Here is a 14970-nt window from a genome sequence, read left to right as displayed (position 1 = left end):
ATATGTACCCAACGTTTTAACGAAAATTCGTGTAAAATTTATATATATATTACAGTATTCGAAAAATAAAAGATTCGTTCTGGTTTTAAGAAAAATCAGCAAAAATAATACCAATAAATAATGAGTTTTTTTTCAAAATTTTCTTCTTACAATTTGGGTCGATTGTATTGAATAATTTAAAAACAGAATTGGGTGTACATATATATGTGAACGATAAGAAGGGTGTAGATGTGGGTTGCCCAATAAGTTCGGCTGATTAATGGGTTGATTAATATTTGTAATGGTTGAATACATTTGTCTTTAAATCATCACGAATTTTTTTGGAAAATCTAATGATATTAAGTATTGAGTTGCTCTAAAAGTTTTTTTCCGATTTTAAATTTTTAATAAATAATTTCTTCGTATCGTATCATCGAAATATTTACATAAGTATAACATCGAATTGTTATACGAGATTGTAATATTTCAAATTAAATTTGAACGGATGCGTTTGGAAAAATATATTATATGTAATGGCGATAATAAAATTGAGATATATTACCTTAATTAAATTATATTCTCTTTAATGGATTATTATATGTTGAAATTTGTTCATTAAAATAGAAATTTATATTTCACTAAATGTTTCTTCAATTGTTAAGATGGGCAATAAATTCTTTTTACAATTTCCTAGTAATTTTATTGAATTTACACTTTTAATAACCAGTTTTTCGATACTTATTCATTCATTTAGTAGTTAATCGTTAAATAAAATATTATCCAACAGCATCGAAATTATCGAAAAAAAAATCGTAAAAAAAATTACGTTCGTCAGTACTTAAAATGCACTCAAGGAGTGTTTATTTATTAATTGTTTACATAAAAGGAAAAATACATATTGCTTATTTTTGAGTACATTGGTACTGAACGATTACAAAATAGATAAACCAAGTAAAAATGTTTACTCGTTAATTTCTTTCTATTTTTTGCTTATCAAATGTCGTAAAGGTCAGCGTACGTTGACCGGCGCATCGATTTCATCTAGTTTCAGTTTAGTTTAGTTATTTCTACGAAATTACGTCACACTGAAATAATTTGTATACGATAATTTTCTAACGTAATAAAAAGACTTGATCGAATTTGTGTGTTAATATAAATATTTTAAATAATATATTGCATCCATATAAAATATTCATCGAAAATTACAAATATTATTTTAAACAAATCTAATTTAACTTCATTAATTTTCGAATTAAATGATTTAATTTATTTGTCGACCTTTTTTTCTATCAACTTTTGTAAATAAAATTAAATTAAAATACGTATAAAATAAGATATGCGATAATCGTTGTAAATATTTAATATGAATTTGTTTCAAGAATAAAATCATTCGTATGATTTTCCAATGAACGAAATAAAATACACTCAACGTTTACGATTATTCGAAAAATATCTCTTATCGTTAATCGATATTGAAATTAATTATGAATTTAATAATGTTCCTTTGTTTTTCTTTTTTTCTTTTTTAAATTATAGGAATACTAGTATACTATATGTTAATTGTAGAAAATTGTTGGAATCTTTTTGAAATTGAATACGGAAACTTAACGTTAATGGGGTATAATAATTTTGTTTTTCTACAGCCGATGTAGTCTCCAATTGCACTATACACGAGGTACGAGTGGATCCTTGCAGAGAAGCAGCTGAAGAAAAACCGTGCCGAGTTAGGAGGGGATATAATTCGAGCATAAGTTTTGATTATACACTGAGTAAGTAGGTTGCTTAACTCACTATAATTGCCATATTACTTTCAAGTCGCACATTTAACTATATTAAGTATATCTATATTTACATAATCCGTAACATTCAAATTTGATTCATTTAATCGTCACAAAATTAATTATTAACGCGCCTAATATGTTTATTATATAGATATATACAATTTTTTTATTCTTATAAATCTATCATCATCATATTGTAATTAAATATAATTAAAATTAATTACAAAATCTGTTTTTTATTTTTTTCAGACTTTAGCGGAGATAAATTAGAAACTCGAGCATATTGGGCCAGTGCTGTGGCTGATCTCCCATTTATAGGAATGAGTGGTGATGCTTGCACGATGACTGCGTGCCCGGCTGTGCCAGGTCAAAAACAAACTTACAACGTTCAATTATTTATCTCGAAAAAATTCCCCATTGTAAGTACACCGTTTGAAATGATTTAAAACATATTATATATGTTATGCATTTTGTTTTATTCTCTCGCAAATCATTTTATTCGATAATCATTTCGATCACAATTATTCGTGAAATATTTTTCTAAGATCTAATTCATTCGCATACAGATACATACATACATGCATACATATATAAATAGAAAAATGCAATACATGGATACATACGTAGATATCAGAATATATAAATGCATAGATGCATGTATATATATGTATGCATATATGCATGAGTATCATATACAATTCATGTAAATATGTACTTAACGTTGTTAAAGAACCCATTGTCCTTTGATGAGACGCATTTCCATGGCCTTTCGCCTCTTCGTAATGTAAAAAACAAAAAGAAAGATAAAAGAGACAACGTTTTATCTCCCTAAAAGCGAATATTATGAATATGGCGCCATTTTCTCTCTTGTTATCATCGTACCGAGATAACATACACATAGATATACTACATATATATACTTAAATACACATACACACACACACACATATATATATATATTGAATAAGAGCTTTTGCAACGAGAGGAGAATCCTGTCTCGTATGAAACGAAACACTTAACTCGTATGCCGAATTTATTTCAACGATTTCATTTATTTTATTTCCAGAGAATGTACGACCTCAAGTGGAAAATGTGGAATGAGCAAGAACAAGAATGTTGTTTCATGTTCCAAATTAGGTTACACAAATGACGACGATAATAGGCTTATTTTAAAAGTCCTTTTTCTAATCGTCACCAAACTCTTCGACCATTGTAATTTTGTGATTTAATAATTAAAATAAAAATTAATTTTTACGATTCATTTTTCTTCAACCCTACCTTTTTCTCTATCACGTTTCCTTCAATTTTCCTTTTATTTGAACAATAAAAATAAATAATATAAAGAAAAACATTTAATTGTTTTTATGTTTATATGAGAATTTTTATTATTTGTCAAAAGAAACAAAAAAATATTTAAAAAAATACGAATGTCGTTTTGATGTGAAATAAAATTATCTCTATCATTTGAAAATTCACGTTTATTGGAGTCCTCTTATTTTTCTGTTGATAAAAAGAGAAATAAAAATTGACTCTTGATGTGACAATTCATGTTTACGAGAGACCTTTATAACTTTTTTTTTTCAGTATGAAATAATATTAATAAAAATTCCCTTTTTGATGAAAAAATATAAATTGTATTTTATTTCATTTAACAGTACGTCGATATATAAGTCAAATAACTATTTATCATGATTAAACGAAATTTTAATAATTAGAGATAATAATTTTTATCGCCACTTTTGTAAATAAATGTCGCGTACGCATAAAAAGAAAAAATTGAAAAAAACAAAAAAAAAAAGAAATAGTAAGAAAGAAATATTCAATGCCTCTCCAAACAGCAGGGTCATGGAAAAGAGACACGTAATCAATGTTGCTTTTAACGACTCTCAAGTTTCTACAAAACCTACCGACCATTTCTATGCAAGTATATATATACATATGTGTACATATATATATACAGTAGTATGTGTATCGCTTCGTTTATTCTTAACACTTCGTTAATACGTTAAATATCATGCTACTGCATCAAGTTCTTCTTGATAGTTTCTTTCGAACAAATTAAAATAATTGTTTAATGGTCTTCTGCAAACTCTATTCTGGTAGCCGCCATAATTTTCAGAATCATTATTCGCAATGTAAATTTAACAAGTTTAAGACTAGATTATTTTCATGACAAAAAGAGTGCATAAATGTTTTTAGTATTTTTCTTTCGTCAAACTTTGATGAGAAAAGATTGTAATGCTATCTATGGATTTTTAGAAATAATACGTGACAAACAATCGTTCTATTATACTGACAGAATTTTAAACAATGAAAATTTTTTTTACTTTTATTTTATTTATAATTAAAAAATAATCTCGTTTTTTTACCCTATTTTTTACATATACATTGAAAAAATAAATTTTTCTTAAATGCGTGTCAGATATGAAATGGTTTTAATTTTTGATAGGACAGTGATAATATAATAAATTTGATCCTGTATAATTAAATTTAAATTGTTTAATTAAATTTTGTTTTAAATGTAATAATAAAACAATGCATTTTAATAATTAACTTTGATCATTATTATTTTGCTTGAATTATAAATTAGACAAAAATTTGTCTAATTTGTACGGAAAATGCAGACACTATAGAAGAATAATTAGAATATTATAATTGTCAATAAAACAATGAAATCTAATCTTAATATAAATATTAAACGGATCTTAATAAAAATCATCACAGATTCGTTATTCAAGAATAAAATATTTGCATGCTGAATAAAAAAAAAAAAATTACATATTTATAGCCGCTTTTTTATGTAGCTTTTTTGTGTAATTAAACAATAAACAAAAAATTACTTACACGTTAATATTACGAAGACATTTTTTTACTCGAACCATTTAACTAAAGATAAATATATCGTCATATCTATTGATTTACGTAAATCTAAAAAAATATTAAAAAAAAAAAAGTTACGCTGCGGACAGGATTCGAACCTGTGCGGGCAAAGCCCATTGGATTTCGAGTCCAACTCCTTAACCACTCGGACACCGCAGCTCGTGTAAAATAAGTTTCACAAATTAATACTAATACTCTAATACAAATTTGTAAAAATCATTAAATTAATAATAATATTAAACAATAAAAAAAAGTAATATTATATTGACAATGAATTTGTATATAATTTAATGCAGAATTATAGACCTTGTAAATGCGAAACGTTAGTAAATATTATTAAACATCGAATTCAATAGATCTCGCTTATTTTTATCAAAGTTCCCTAAATTATTTTATACTGCACATTTTTTTTTCATTCTTGTTAGCTAATTTAATTATTATTACTAAACATGCATTTAGTTTTAGAATTATTAAAAAAAAAAAAAATCAATAAATGGTAAGAGGTACGCCATCTGGAGATTACCAGTTTTATCATTGACGGATAATTCTGTATTCTCTGTCGGTAAGGAGAACGTTCAAATTAAAAATCGTAAAGGCATGTGATCAAATTAACCGTAGGAACACTGACAAGAAACATAAACAGCAGAAAAGTTGTTAATAATTGAAAATACGAAAAATATTTTTCCTATTTCTAAGCAAAGCAACGAAGTTTGCAACAGCAGAAAAAAATTACTCACTATTTGCTCATCTTTATTTTATCAAATATTTATTATTTATTAATTCTTACCGAGTACTTCATTTGTTATATATGCATAGTAAATACAAAGTAAAGTAAAGATAAAAGATAAAAGTGGTCGAGTAAAAAAGTAAGACCATAAGATGTATTACAAAGTTTCTGCTTTTGTTTGATATTATTTAATTTTTTAAATGCAAAGTGTTAATAATAGGTTCATCGATTAGATCRAATATCTGTTGAGGCATTCGAGTAAATGTTAGAAAAAGCCTCACAGCAGCGTTTAGGGTATGAAGAAAGAAGAGGCTAAATGCCGAAGAGGCTAATGCCGAAGAGGCCCCCACAAATTTGTGGTATCAAGTGGGCAACTACTAGACAGACTATTGAGTTATTTTCAAAGGTTCAACACCAAGTTCGAACTTTTCGAGAATAGCTCTCTAGTCATATTTTATTATATTACTTTTTTGCTCGTCATTAATTTGTAGTTGTAATTGGAGATGATGGATCATTCCATCTCCTTGGGACACCAAATTCGTGTCTATATTGTCCAAAAGATACATATGTGTTAGTTAGAGTCAAAAATATTAAAATTTTCGTAATATTAAATTTCGTTCGGTAAATATTACGGTAATTTATTTTTTCTTGTTTCGTCTTTAAAATTTGTCATTTTGATCGTATTTTATTAAATTTGCAATTTTTCTGTTCTATATAATGCAACTTTAAAGTATTTCATAATAATTAATAGATATTATTTTTTGTAGTAACTTAATATTTGTACTTTTCCTATTTCCTTATTTTTATATATTTTATGTAAATGTAAAATCACGCATTTAAATTTAATTTCATTGCAACGATTAATATAGAGATTTGATCAAAATAAATATAGAATTCAATTGAAAAGTGCATCTGCGAATTGGACGATTTATATGCCAGGCTATTATATTACTTGATTATATGATTAATATAGTTTTCTTCTTGTTACAGGTGATCTTCGTTGGATTTAACAACAAATTCTTGAGATTTTTTTCTACTTGTGCTCCTAATAATGACTATTTTTTTAAATATATGTATAAATGCATTTCTGAAGGCACACACACGTATTTAGACACTAAAAATTAAATATAATTATTTTAAATTTTTTTACAATATAACTATACTATATATAACTATCAAAGAATATTGTATTCTTTGATAGTATTGTACCGTCATCGCGTTAGATACATACTATCGTCCAATGGTGGTCCCAGTGGTAACAAAAATGATGCTGAGTAGATAAAAACGGGGACTTGTGTGAGTTTTTATATACTTTACTACAAAAAAGTTGGCATAGAATCGCAACAGCAGAAAAAAATGAAAAAATGAAAATATTTATCTATTGTTTATACAATATAAACGATTAACTTATTTCTTTTCACTATCTTATAGGTTGTTACTTTGGAAATCAACTTTAAATATATCCCCTGTAGGTATGCCAACTTTACTTTCATTTTTTTCCAAGTGTGCTTGCGCCTCCTTGAATTTGTGGTTGTGCACGTGTATAACATATCTCTCACTCATGACGTCGCTATTTCATAATTATTCAAAGTGTAATAATTATTTTCAACTAGTTAACGATAAATAATAAATATTTGATAAAATAAAGATGAGCAAATAGTGAGTAATTTTTTTCTGCTGTTGTAAACTTCGTTGCTTTGCTTAGAAATAGGAAAAATAATTTTCGTTTTTTTAATTATTAATAACTAATTAAATAATGAATGAGTAAAGTGAGCATTTAAAAATTTTCATTGAACAAATAGTGTGCAATTAAGTGCAAAGTAAATTGTGTTCCACATTTAAAATACAAATTAAAACGGAGAAGATGATGATATTCCCTGAACGATCCCAAAATAGTAAGAGTCGAATGATCTAACTATGGGATCAACGACACGTGTCGTATCTATTAACACAAAAACTAGGACACATTACAATGAAAACTATCTTTGGAGTGGATTGATATATTTTTTTTCTTTTTTAGAAGGCACATAAAAGAATCATCATCAAAAATTTTTTCAAAAAATGTCCAAACAAACGCAACGTTCATCGAACGTTCTAACGTTCGAATTAATTTCGATAAATTCCTCCTCTTTGCTTTCAAAGACAACTCGTGGAAAAAAAAAATTAAAGAAAAACAAATGACACGCATTAGAATCAACGAAGTGCATTGTGCGTTTCTCATTGAACTGATGACTCAAACCGTGAGTAAATTTCATAACTGCTAGCAGAAATTTAATAAATGTCGCTGGCTGCATTCTCCATTAGCGTAGAATTATTATAACGAAAAAGGAAAAAATGAAAATAGATACAAATAATTGTTGCGACCAATTTTAGTAAAGATTTTAGTATTTAAAAATTTATACCATATATATAAAGAGAAATAGAATATTATTATTCATTTCTATTTATTTGATCGCGGTATATTAAAAATTTGTTTGTAAATATTTTATAAAACGAATGGTAAAATGATATATTTATCTTTTATTCAATACAAATAATAATTTTTGTCGGTATGATAAATACCAACAATTTATTTAATGTATTAATTTTAAATATTACTAACCTCAATATATAGCTAATATTTTGGCGCAACGAGAATAAATAACTTAATTAAAACGAAATACATTAATCTAAATTATATCAGCAATTTTCTTTTTTGAACAATTCAAACACGATCCCTAATAGACAAATTGAAAGAAATAGAAAAAAAATAAAATGAAACATAAAAAGAAAAAAAAGAAATAATTGAAAGCAAAACAATACTGGTCGATAAATTTAATTAAGTGACAAACGATTGTCAGAGTTATTAAATAACGAAGAAAATTAAACCAGCTACGAAAGAAAGTAGACAAAGAAAGAGAGAAAGAAAGAGAGAGAAAGTAATAGAAAGATAGAAAAAGAGAGGTAGTGAGAAAGGGTTCGGGAAGAGAGAAGAAAGAGGGGAGAAAAAGAGAGTAGAAACATATCCGTTTAAACACCTGTTGCCCTTGTTAAGGACGCCACACCGGTTGATACGTCACTGGGACTAAAATTGTCGACAGTGGCTGAAGCCGAGGCTCACCTGTTGGCGCGAGCAGTGCTCGCTTGGGTTCTCGAGCGTAAGGTGGTTGTGCATCATTGTATACGGTGCTGCTCAATAGATACAGGGAAAGATAGAGAGAAAGAAAAAAAAAAGAAAGAAGTAAAGAAAAATAGAGAGAGAGAGAGAGAGAGAACATCAAAATAAGAAGCATAATCGATTCCACACAAGTATCATCATCCTCCTCAAAGTTTAACGTTATTTTCTTCAAGAAGAACCCACTATAGGAACCCATAGGATATTCCTTTGACCTTCGTTCTTTTTCTTTCTTTTTTTCTTTGTTTTCCCTCCCTCTTCTCTTCAGCAATTCTTTTTGATATACACCTGAAAGGAGACGAATAATAAAAAAAAAAGAGAAAAGAAAAATAATCGCTGCAAATGCAAAAAGAAGAAGACAAATAAATATAATAATAGTTAATAGTGAATGTGGTATGGGATAATATACTGTTGGACAAACAAGTTGTATCAAACAAAGAACGTTTTCTTTAATGTGAAAAGATAAAGTTAAAAGATAGATATACTTGGAAGGGTTTGTAAAAAGAAAGAAAGGAAGTGCTAAGGCGACTTTCCAGAGAGTTGTTGGGTAGCAGTTCTTCTAGTTAGCTTAGCTTACTAGCTAGCTGTTTGCCACTCGCGGAATTCTTGTGTCGGGAGTAGTATCGCGCTCCGACAGGATTGTATGCAAATTCCTGGGGAAATATCCTCTCGGGAGGCTGCACCGACTCCGCCCATAAAATCGTTTCGCTTGTGCTCCCGCTACGCGATAAAACAGCTAACCCACAACTTTACTCTCTTTACCTTATATATTCGTGTGTGTATCTTTATATTTTATATATATAATTATATATGATTATATATTATATACATTTATATATATATATCTTTTTTGTAATCTATATAAAACCGTGTATGTGTGTATTCGTGTTTGCTGCGACCACCATTCAAGAGGAGATTCGCTTGACGTGTTCTTCTTCCCTCCTACCTGGGTATGTACGAAAAGTGTGATTATTCTTCTTTTTTTTTTTTTTTATATCCAGTCATGTCGTCAATTTTTCGATAACAAACGAGTTTTGTTTTGTTTTTTTTTTATCTGGATAATATCAGAAATTTAATTTATTTAAAGGTTTATTTAAATTTATTTAAAGGTATTTGTGTTTATTTGTTAGAATAGATATGATAATTATTTACATTTATTGTCAAATTACGTATATAAAGATGAGATTTTACACATTTGTTCTTTTTCAAAATTATCTTCTCAATAGATGAATTATCTTTTATAAATTTGGAAACTTTTTTATTACGATCGATTCTCGTATTATCGTTCGCTGGTTTTAAATTTCGAAACTATGCGATTGGAATGGCCGAATACCTTTGCAATAAGAAGAAGAAGAAGAAAAAAAAAAGGAGGAAGAAAAAGTGGACGAGGTGAGCTTTAGTGACGTCAACGTGAAATATGCATACATTCACAAGGATATCGTGATAGGTATACTCGAATCATTAGAAAGATAATTCCGATGATGATGATGATCATGATCATGATTATGTTAAAAACGACGAATAAGATGATAGAAGTGTTTTATTGAAATTGAACCTTTGTTTTTCTTACTCTCAAATGACACAAACATATACGTAGGAAATATGTGATATATTATAATCTTAGTCAAAGATACTTTCAAATATTATCATTTTCCTTTAATTTATTTGAAAGTAAGAATTATTTATTTATCTTTGAAATAATTATGAACGATTAAAATGTATATCAATAGAAAGTATATTTTCTTTGTTAGAAAAATAAAGATTATAATATCGTTTCAAAGTAACCGATCAATTATTCATATATACACGTATTGGCACGTGACGTACGTGAGCTTATGTTTTTAACATTAATACACAGATACATGGATTAGCGCTTTTTATCGTAGATAATTTCTTAGATACGTCAAAATAATCACGATGGAGTTATAAAAGTTTCTACAAAACGTTTATTACGATCCATGATTCATATCTATTTTGAGAACTCATTGTTGTTTCGTTAAATCATACGATTAGAATTGGCACGTCGTTGTTACTACTACTTAATATTATACTTGGTTCCAATCTATCCAACGTCCGCCAAGGTCGAGGTGATTTTTCATTTCAACCGCAACAATGGCGGATCCAATCACTCTCAATTGCATTCGTGCATAACACAATTTATTAACTAATATTACTTGCATATAATATATATATATATATACTAATACACGTAACATGTATATTTATTGTATAAATATAATTGTGATACGTGATGTTTGGTGTTAAGGTATTGTTATTATAGTTGTTCATTAAATAGCATACTCGTATAATAGTTAAATGTATTTACATATATATAGTCATATATAAATTTATACTGTTTATCTTTATATCCATTACGAATATATAAGAATGCTTTTACGTGCTTCAATACTTCCTTCGACACGGAGAAAGTCGTTCTTACCAATGAAAAGCCATCCCGTTCTGGCAGATGAATACCAGACGCGGAAAGGAAGTGGTCGATCATCGTGTTTCCTTTGAAGAAAATCGATCTTGACTCGTTTATTTTTCGAAAGTGTATCAACAAAAACTTATTGAACTTTCTTATACGTTTTTTTTTTTAATTCTATAGAAATATTTGGATTCTTTTATATTATTATATATGTTATTTTGTATATAGATGTATTAGTTAAAAAGTATTGAGATTCAACGAAAAAAAAAAGAACATTTAAAAAAATAATAAAAGTATAATCGGCAAAAGAAATTCGCTGGAAACTTTTGACGTTTGCTTTTCATGCGTATCTGTGAAATTGGCCAATTCTAGAACGTGGTGTTACACTTGTTAAATGATCTATAAAATCGTGATTATATTGCCATTAATATCGTAAAACATTTCACTTAGATTTGGAGGACTTATCAATTTCTACGATATATATATATATTTAATAATAATTATTAGAAAGAAACTTTTACTATTTCATTATATTTTTTATACATATATAATCTAATCTAATTTCTTTCAATTTTTAAACAAATTTAAAGTTTCGTTTTTGTAATGTAAAAAATGTTATATTCGATTTTCAAGAATATTCAAATAATTCTGAGATTCACTGTACTTTACTGTACTTTAATTATTTTCTTTCGAATGAAACGTTACGAGAATACATATATTTTTTTTTTTTTTTTCATTCCATTTTTTTCGAACGGAATTTGCTGACTCGAAGGTAAAACAATAGTGAGAGAGAGAGAGAGAGAGAGAGAGAGAGAGAAAAAAATTACGATTCTGAATGTCGTGAGAAATTCTCGCGGTATAAAGTAAGTATTTTAAGTAGCAACGTTTCGTCGTTCGTAACGGCTCGATTTTCAATTAAAATACAACACGCAAAATCTTCAATAAATATACCTCGTCCTAGAAACTATTATTTCTCTATTCGTATTACAATAAAAACATTCCGAAAAACGTCTGAATTGTTCCCCTTTCCAATTGGAAACACATAATAATCGTAAAGAGGAATATATTTCGCTGAGAAGTTCACGTTCACGAAGTGAACGTCGTCCAAATAACTGGCCATGACCCACTTGTTGTTAACGACATTTACTATATTTATTTTTCATGAGAAGATTATAAGAAACGCGTTAATGGAATTTTCAGTATGAATAAAGTATACTTAAATCCGTCTATATAAAACTTAATGAAATTTTAATTACAATTTACAAATATAATATTATCATTAGACGATAATCGTTAATAATCATTTTTCACGAATATTTGAGATATATTTTTCGTATACGTATTTTAAAATTGACAATTCGTTAAGAGAAAAATAAATAATAGGGAGCGTAGAAAATTACAAATATTTTGTTCTGTTTAAAAAATTATTATACAATATTGAAAAAGAAAGAAAGAACAAAAAAATATATATAAGTGCTAAAGCGTTGTTATCTCACATATTGCGATACGTATTGCAAATATAAACCCACATATATATATATATATATATATATATATGCATATATACAGAGAAACAGACAGACGAATATACGTATAGTAATGAAATGAACTGACAACGTTTTCTTATCTATTTGCGATAAGTGTCAAGGTCTAAACCGGTTGGCATTCGTTACACGTAATACTAAACGTACGAAAAAGAACACGTCCTGATTTATTACATATTTGCAAAACGAAACAAAACGATAAGAAATACTTTTGTAAAAGAACAAGAAAAAAAGAAAAATATTTCAGTAACTTCCTTGACCTTCCAAGGCAGCGAACGAGAATCATCGTAATGAACACGAAACGGTGAGAGTCACGGATGCAATCGCGTATATATAAGAGGCTTACGTGTTAATTCCACTATGTGTGCACGCTACTAACGCATAGCTTACATCGCGTTGCAGTTGACTGACCTCGATGTCCACTATCCACGTTAGGAATAGCAACCTAAGTGGGTGTCCACGAGTGGGTATCGATACTTTGAATCCTTTGGAATTCCAACTTACTTTAAGAAGATTATTTATTCCATTTATTTGAACTCGATAATATATTTTAATCATCTGTACTAAATTCGTAAAATTCTGATCAATTTTTATATCCCCTATATCTGGTGTAAATTATTTACCAAAAAAAAATACGTTGGTTCACTAATCATTGTCATAAGTGAAATAATTATTTTACAATTAGTATTTTTTTGTTTTAAACATTTATTCTATTTATTTTAACTCGATATTCGGGTTTTCTCTTCAATCGTGTATTAATATTTTTATTAGATTTCTAAAAAAAAAAAGATGTTAAAATTTTTATTGCATCCGGTAAAAGTATTTTTTTTTATTACGCACCGAGTTTTATTTTACAGAATTATTTCCTTTTTACTTTTTAATAATTTATAAAATGATTCGAATGTTATATTAATGTGACTGTAAAAATTTGTTCTTGTTACTAATCGTACTCATATAGTTATGTTAAATTAATTTACTATGTAATACATGATATATACTAGCAAATGGTAGATCAATTATAATCTAGAATAACGATGAACACTTTTACGGTGGCTTTCTTTCGAGAAACGATACTCTTAATGCTTAGAAACGATTGTTGAAAGGATCGTTTAGAACTGTGTTTAAACTCTCATCTTTTTTTTTTTTGTAGACCAACAGAAGATAGATGCAGACAGTTATTTGCCGCTTTTCGCACGTTATATCGTTCACGTTATTAACATGCTCGTGGAAGCATAGAACAGTGACGTTAAATAAAATCACTGTACTTAGCGGTCATCATTTCTAGTTTCTAATCACGCATTTCCCTTCCTATAATACTGATGCTATGTCGAACGTATTAATATCTTGCCTAACGGTTTCTATTCTTTCAACTTTATATATATTATATATATAATAATAATTATTTATTTGAAAGAATATATTATTTATTATTTACAAATTAAAACGTTATATTTTCCTACAAAGAAAAAAAGAAAATAACTAAACATCTGTATGTGATATTAAACGATCTCTCAATTAGAATAATAATCGAATAAAATAATAATGTTCGGGTGTTTGACGTTACGGGAAATGAACTCGATTGGTTGATAATAAAATTAGAAATAAAAGCAAAAAAAAAAAGTAGTTTCATTGATCGTAAGAACGAGCGGAAGTTTAGGTGTTGTATGTTTAGGTGTATTTAACGGTATTACGAACATGTGCTTTCCCACTGTTTCAAATGAAAGGACGCTCTACTTTCAGTTATGGAATCGTTTCATTAATACACCATGAAGTCTCCTCTCGTTCGAATTAACCGGAGAGCTCTATTAAAAGGTTCGACCATGCAGAAGTCGAAAGTCACGAAAGTACGATAACGTGACACCATTTTCCTTATATAAAACATCAACAAAAATATGTATAATACAATACGTGCATAAATATTTTCAAGTATACGTGCTAAGTTATTTTATTCACTAGCGTCATAATATATCTTTCAATTAAACGTAAGTTAAATAGCTTTGCTGTTAATTAACCCTCGTTTCGTTCACTTTTCGCAGACCCATATTTTAACTGACTGACTGAATGAATGAACTAACATAAGACAAAATAATTAACTTCTTTTATTTTTTTTTTTTTCCATTACTCGAGAGTCAAAATTATTATTATTACGATGACTAATTTCGTACAAATTTGTCTAATCTTTACTTATCAATCTACATTGATGTTCTATTATCTATAAGATATATTAAGTGAACTATATTATGATCGGATTCGTATCTGTTTATGGATCGGAGAACGGTGAACCAATTTTCCATCGTCCTCTGAAGTACATATAAGGATCGTACGTGTAATTTTAAAGCGGAGAATAAAGAACACATACATCACACGCTTGTATTTACAAGAATATATATATATATATATATAGAGAGAGAGAGAGAAAAGTACGCACACGATATCTTGTAAAATAAGCTCCGTGGGGTCTGGTCTTATGCACCAAT

At 28.0% G+C, this 14970-nt stretch overlaps 2 protein-coding genes and 1 non-coding gene across 3 annotated transcripts in view; 2 read left to right on the top strand and 1 right to left on the bottom strand.

Annotated features, from left to right (window-relative positions):
* LOC106791395 (MD-2-related lipid-recognition protein-like) overlaps positions 1-3021 on the top strand; it is a 3695-nt gene extending 674 nt beyond the window's left edge. The window contains exons 2-4 of the mRNA XM_014757009.1: positions 1623-1748; positions 2010-2179; positions 2827-3021. Coding sequence (XP_014612495.1) covers positions 1623-1748; positions 2010-2179; positions 2827-2910 — 380 coding nt within the window. The 3' untranslated portion in view covers positions 2911-3021. The remainder of the gene's footprint in view (positions 1-1622; positions 1749-2009; positions 2180-2826) is intronic.
* Positions 3022-4717: 1696 nt separating this feature from the next.
* Trnas-cga lies at positions 4718-4799 on the bottom strand. Its single transcript has one exon. It is a non-coding gene; the product is annotated as a tRNA-Ser (tRNA).
* Positions 4800-8471: 3672 nt separating this feature from the next.
* LOC106791398 (echinoderm microtubule-associated protein-like 2) overlaps positions 8472-14970 on the top strand; it is a 25474-nt gene continuing 18975 nt past the window's right edge. The window contains exon 1 of the mRNA XM_014757013.1: positions 8472-9471. The gene's annotated coding sequence lies outside the window, so the exon portion shown is untranslated. The remainder of the gene's footprint in view (positions 9472-14970) is intronic.

Source organism: Polistes canadensis, unplaced genomic scaffold, assembly GCF_001313835.1.
Source record: "Polistes canadensis isolate GaletaPanama2010 unplaced genomic scaffold, ASM131383v1 scaffold_303, whole genome shotgun sequence".
Lineage (NCBI taxonomy): Eukaryota > Metazoa > Arthropoda > Insecta > Hymenoptera > Vespidae > Polistes > Polistes canadensis.
Note: the sequence above shows the minus strand (reverse complement) of the source record. Positions and strands in the feature narration are given on the sequence as shown.